The 6,000-nt window shown below is 52.1% G+C and overlaps 2 protein-coding genes across 2 annotated transcripts; one reads left to right on the top strand and one right to left on the bottom strand.

Annotated features, from left to right (window-relative positions):
• Positions 1 to 809: 809 nt before the first annotated feature.
• Positions 810 to 2,894, top strand: LOC117848608 (calcineurin B-like protein 4). Its single transcript, XM_034730072.2, has 8 exons — positions 810 to 1,075; positions 1,171 to 1,253; positions 1,339 to 1,398; positions 1,522 to 1,630; positions 1,725 to 1,777; positions 1,968 to 2,048; positions 2,154 to 2,266; positions 2,368 to 2,894. Exons 1-8 carry the CDS (start codon positions 994 to 996, stop codon positions 2,420 to 2,422), a joined length of 636 nt encoding a protein of 211 aa, XP_034585963.1. The 5' UTR covers positions 810 to 993; the 3' UTR covers positions 2,423 to 2,894.
• Positions 2,895 to 3,325: 431 nt separating this feature from the next.
• On the bottom strand, positions 3,326 to 5,323 carry LOC117849037 (heavy metal-associated isoprenylated plant protein 45). The gene is made up of 3 exons (XM_034730643.2): positions 5,090 to 5,323; positions 4,908 to 4,983; positions 3,326 to 3,465 (listed from the first exon to the last, which is right to left on the bottom strand). Exons 1-3 carry the CDS (start codon positions 5,321 to 5,323, stop codon positions 3,326 to 3,328), a joined length of 450 nt encoding a protein of 149 aa, XP_034586534.2.
• Between the last annotated feature and the right edge of the window lie 677 nt (positions 5,324 to 6,000).

Genomic DNA, 6,000 nt, shown 5'->3' with positions numbered 1-6,000 from the left:
TTTGGTGCCAGCAGCGAGTCCAGTCCAAGTGGGATGCGATGCCCCGTGCACGGACAGGACACTGAAGTACTCCTCGCTTTCGGTAGTGCTGAGTGGGAGAAAGCGAGCTCTGAAGACTTGGCGCCAGCAGGCAGTGGGCTCGAGTGAACGAGTCGAGTGGGATCACGCGGTGCACCGTGCACAGGAGCCTGCTGGGCACGTCACCGGTGGCTCCAGCCGCGCCGGCCCTCGAGTGCTCCGGGCTGGATGGAGCTCTGTGTGATGATCCTAAGAAGGTCACGAGATAACTGGAGGGGGTTGCCGGCGACACGCACGGCGGAGGAGATCGGCGGCGCCGTCTCGAGCAGGGAGAAGGAAGGAAGAAGATGAGGTTGGGGGTAATTTGGTTAATTGATGTTCGATGCCCTTATCCAGGTTCAGGGAGGTTCAAGTACTGCCCGACATGGGCCAGCTTACATGAGCTCCTTTGGCCCAACACTCAAGGCTCGCAGGCCCAACTCATACCCACTCCTATTCCTATTACAAGGCCCAAGGCCTGGTCATGACACTCTGGACCCTGGACCCTGGTGGTGGATCACAGCACAGGCACAGGGCACAGGGCACAGGCGCAGACGTGGATCGGCTCGCGCCGCCCTCCAGATTCGGCGCACCCGTCGCGCTCCCGGCGCCCCAGGGGGTCCACGCGTGCCGCCAACTCCGCGCCTGCGCGGCACACAAAAGGCTTATATAAAGCTTGGGCGGGCCCGTGCCGTGCGTGACTCCAGCAAGGAGACAGACAGACGGCAAACCGGGAGATTTTCCGCGCGTGACGACGGCAGTCGCGCAGAGCAAAGTAGAGGCGCAGAGCCGAGCGCCGGACCCGACTCTCCCCCCATCCCCCCCCGTCCCCCCGCATCACACAACGTTACATAGATTTCCCGGCTCGACCGGAGCGTCGTCGTCTCGTTTCGGCCGGCTCGGCGGCGGACTCGATCTCGCTCGCCGGCGCCATACATGGGGTGCGCGTCGTCGAGGCAGTTCGGGGCGCGCGCGGCGGGGTGCAAGGAGCTCGCCGCGCTCGCGTCCGGGACCTCATGTGAGTGCACCTCCATTGATTGATTGATTGCCGCGCAGAAAGGTTTAGATAGATCGATAGATTTCGTGCTGACGGGTTCTGGTGGTTGTCGGCAGTCACGGTGAACGAGGTGGAGGCGCTGTACGAGCTGTACAAGAAGATGAGCTTCTCCATCATCAAGGACGGCCTCATCCACAAGGTGCGCCATTGTGGATACCCATCTCCGTCAGAAAAAATCGGCTTACGCTCATTGCGCTGATCCATGATGTTTTGCTGTTGGTCAGGAGGAGTTCCAGCTCGCCTTGTTCAGGAACAGCAAGAAGGCGAACCTCTTCGCGGACAGGGTGAGTGAGTGAGCATCTCTCCTCTGTTTCCATCACTTCACTGTTGCTCCTGCCCTGCCAGGCGGCAAGCGATCGATCGTGCACAAATTGACGGCTCGGGCTCGTGTTCTTCGTGGCATGCAGGTCTTCGATCTGTTCGATCTCAAGCGGAATGGGGTGATCGATTTCGAGGAGTTCGTGCGATCGCTCAGCATATTCCACCCCAAAGCGCCTACATCGGAGAAGACAGCGTGTACGAACTGCCTACCTCATGTATTTTCATATTCTTCTCATGCATGCTGGGGAATTGACCTGTTTGATTTGGATTTCTCGTCCTCTCTTTGCAGTCGCGTTCAAGCTGTATGATCTAAGGGGGACAGGTTACATCGAGAAAGAAGAGGTGAGCATCTCTCTTCGCATTTTTCAACATACAGCTAGTATTTTCTTCTGTTTTTCAACACATACAGCTAGCATTCTCTTCTGTTTTTCAACAAATACAGCTAGCATTCTCTTCTGTTCTTGTAACATACTGCAGCTGTGGTTTGCAGCTTATACAGTTTTCACTCATGTTTGTTTGTTCTTTCAAACAGCTCAGGGAGATGGTCTTGGCGCTTCTAGACGAGTCGGATCTCTGTCTTTCAGATAGCACCGTCGAGGCGATTGTCGATAATGTAATTGATATACTGAAGTAGTCTTCAAGTGCTTCTTTGCAAGATCTCAGTTTTTTTTCTTAATTTTAACATGTGTTGTGTTGTGCCGCTCTGTTTGGACTGCAGACATTCAGTCAAGGGGACTCGAATGGAGATGGCAAGATAGATCCTGAGGAATGGGAGGAATTTGTGAAGAAGAACCCGTCAGCATTGAGAAGCATGTCACTACCATATTTGCAGTGAGTAGTGCATCTCCCCTAGGAATCGTATTTCTCAAGTTGTTCTTTTCATGTGATCTTTTCTTCCAAAAAACAAACCTGATTACTTTCTGATTGTCCAGGGACATTACCATGGCATTTCCCAGCTTCATAGTGCGTTCAGAAGCCAATGACTGACGGAAATACTCGGGTAGAGCAGAGTATAAGCAAGCACAATCTCATCAACTCCGCTATGCCTAAGTTCAGAACGTAGCTGCAATGGGTTGTGGCATACACTGCAGCCTAACAAGATGGTGACGATGATGATGACGAAAAATGCATCTAAGTGGTAAGCTTCAGATGATAACCAGGCGATGACTTTCCACGCGTGTAAATATCTCGGATGATCAACATGCCTGTTCAGATAAGCAGTGCCTGAGTTCGCAAGCTAGCTGCCGTGTGAAATCTTGTGTGTGGTTATAACTGTAAGGAAAGAATAATCTGTGAGAGCAGCTGGTGTTGTTCGTAGCTGCTGGAGTGTTTCCGCCTTTTTTGCTGCATGTAGTTGTAAGCAGTATGGCTGGTGGCGACTGACGAAAGCTAATGTTTTCATATGGTTGTAGTCATCTTTTGTTACTGTTTTTTGGAAAGCATCTTTTGTTACTGTTCATACTATACTAAAAATACCAATTTTGGGGGAAATGATATGGTTCCAGCATCTGTCAAAATGCCAACGAGCGTCTTTCATGTGGGCTTTACATGGGCCCAGATGGGAAAGTCCGCCCATTCAATGTGTATCCAAACACACATCGTCGTCCTCTCTGATAAAAGCGTCTATGTTTTTTCCTTCTTTTTTTTTAAAAAAATTGGCCTTTCACTGCTTTTTCTAAAAATAATTGCCTTTCACTGCTTTGATAGCGCAGCGCACTGCGATTTGTACAGCCCTCGGAGAGGAGATATCAAACTCCCTGCCCTGTTGACACAGTGTCAAGTATACCAGCAAGCAGCAGCAACACCATTACACCACATAAGTACAGAACTACGATAACCACACGCCCGTGAGGAAACGCAGCGGCCTGCAGTGGCAGCGACGGCAGCCGGTCAGCTGCGTTGCGGCCCGCCGGCGATCCAGAGCTGCGCGAACTTGACCTTGGAGACGCTCTGCAGCACCTCGAACGGCGTCACGTCCCCCTTCACCACCACCTTCTTGCTCTCCAGATCCACCTCGAACCATGTCACGCCTGCAGCACAAACCAGACCAATCTTTCGGATAAAACCTAGCAGTAGACAATTAACTCTCAAGAATATCTATTGGCAAATGGCATTCGGGCACGCGACATGTGCGCAGGACGAGCATGTGCGTGCGGAGTTGGAACAGGGGAAGGCCACCGCTACAGTGCCGCCGCGCCGGTGACAGATCAGCGTGCGGCTACGAGATGGCAGTTGCCGTCATGCCGTGAACGCCCGGGGCCCCGGCCCCCAACCGGCCAACCCCAAGCGACCGACGGCCAATGGCCAACGCATGTCCGTGAATGGCCAGGCACGCGATGCGATTTGATCGCTGACGAGACCAAGAACTGGTGACCAATAATCCTGTGACTTATGAACACGCAAGGACATGGCCGCAGCAGCCGGCAGCGGTTGTACCGGACGGTACAGTACGGCCACAGTGCCACTGCTACGTACGTACACTGGTATCATACGGCAGCGGCATTCAGTGCAACTTCTCCAGACCAATAAATGCCAGCCTAGATCCTAGCTGCGTCATCGATCCGATCTCCCGAGATGAACAGAGTAGCTGGTGTCCTGCGCTGCTGAAGATACGAATGCATGATAAACCAGGATCATGAATTCATGATCGATCGTCTTCAGGGCCAGGCTGAGAGGATCAGGGTTAAATGCAGGACATGGGGATGCAGGCATGGCATGCAGTGCAGTACTGCAGTGGCTGGAAGCCTGGAAGGACAGGTAAATGGATCGCCGGTGCGTAAAAGCGCCGGTCTCAATGGTCGCCGACTCGCCGTACCATACGTCACCATCCTCGACCTCTTACGGGTTTTTTTTTTTTCGTAGTGGCCATTTCGAAAGAAGAAAGATGCCTACAGTCAGTTGGAGAACATACCTGATGAGGTATGGTCTGCAGGGAAAGGTCTGGTTTTTGTTCAAATGGGGAAAGAAATCTGGCTGTCCAATGCAAATAAGGCCATGTTCAGTTCACCAAAACTCATAACTTTGACACTATGCAAAAAAAAAAATCTCATCACATCAAACTTGCGGCACATGCATGGAGTACTAAATGTAGACGAAATCAAAAACTAATTGCACAGTTTTGTTGTACTTTGCGAGACGAATCTTTTGAGCCTAATTAGTCAATATTTGGATAATAATTCACAAATACAAACGAAACGCTACAGTGTGCTACAGTGCTACAATAGTAATTTTGCACCTCCAAACTTTGGGCAACTAAACAAGGCCTAAAGTAGAGTAGCTGCAAACGAGGGAGGAGGGACAACTCTGAACTCTATACCGAAAAGGGACTGTGGTTTGCCACAGTTTGCTTCCTGACAAGTGACAAGAACAGCCTAAGTTTGGCATGAATCTGGAGCTGAGTTCACTTTGATTGGCAAATAAAAATTGCAGTGATCCAGTGACAGAGTAAAAATGTTGCGGTTGATAATGATACCTTCCATCTTGGAGATGTGCTTCTGAACTTTCCTGGCGCAGCCGTTGCAGTGCATGGACACCCTCAGCTCCACCGTCTGCATCACGTCAAGAGTATAGCAAGACATGCCGGACAATGGTGCAATCAGCGCATTGCACGCCGCATCTCATACATAGTGGAGAAAGTAGAGAACGAACCAGTACCTTGGGTTGCAGATGGAAGCCGAGCGTCCTGGACCCGTCGACGAGGTCCCTGAGCCGCAGCACCTGGTCCTGCAGCTGCTGCCGGCGATCGCTCGCCACCAGCGCCTCCCTCTCTACGGCCACCGCCTCCTCGTCCTCGTCCCCCGGCGCGCGGATGCACGCGCAGGTGCCCGCGCACTGCAGGGACAAGGAGAAGCAGTCCAGGACCCTCCCCAAGCGCAGCCGCCGCCTCATCGCCGACGCCGTGCCCTTCACTTCCTAATAACCCTCTCACTCCCACTCTACAAGCAAAGCAAAGCAATGGCGTCGACGATTCTCTCTTAAAAGGGAGAAGCAGCCAATGTTCTAGTCTAGTCTAGCTCGTATTATCGTAGGGGGGCGAGATCTAGCCACTTATGCGCATGGTAAATGAAGGCTCCGTACAGTGGCCATGGGCGCCACCTCTGGCTCCGCTGCTGCTGCTGCAAGAGATCAGCGAGAGGCTGGTACGCGACCAGTAGGCCGGTAGCTAGACCTACCCCTACCAGGTACCAAACTACCAACAGTGCCGGCTCAGTGGTAGGGCTCGCTTTGCTCATGTACATGTATCTGAACATCTTGCGAGCGAAAGGATCAAGGGCAACAGCTATTTTTGCAGCCGGAAAACCCGACGGGAGACAAGGTGCCGAGCTCTCCATGTGACAATGTACTCGATACCAATAGGCGATGGAATCGCATGGTTATTTGATCACACTAGATGACAATGTCTTGGGTAAAGCTCAATCATTGGTTCTAAAGAGTGATCATGCAAGTGAAAGGCTATGTTGCCCATTGGCTGGCCCTGACTGTTAAAGATCCAGAAGCAAAGAAAGGGAGTCACCTCGAATGGCTAGCTAATCGCCGCGTACGTTTTCTACTCCATTTCATAGGTT

Source organism: Setaria viridis, chromosome 3 (genome assembly GCF_005286985.2).
Source record: "Setaria viridis chromosome 3, Setaria_viridis_v4.0, whole genome shotgun sequence".
Lineage (NCBI taxonomy): Eukaryota > Viridiplantae > Streptophyta > Magnoliopsida > Poales > Poaceae > Setaria > Setaria viridis.
This window is presented reverse-complemented; position numbering and strand designations above follow the sequence as displayed.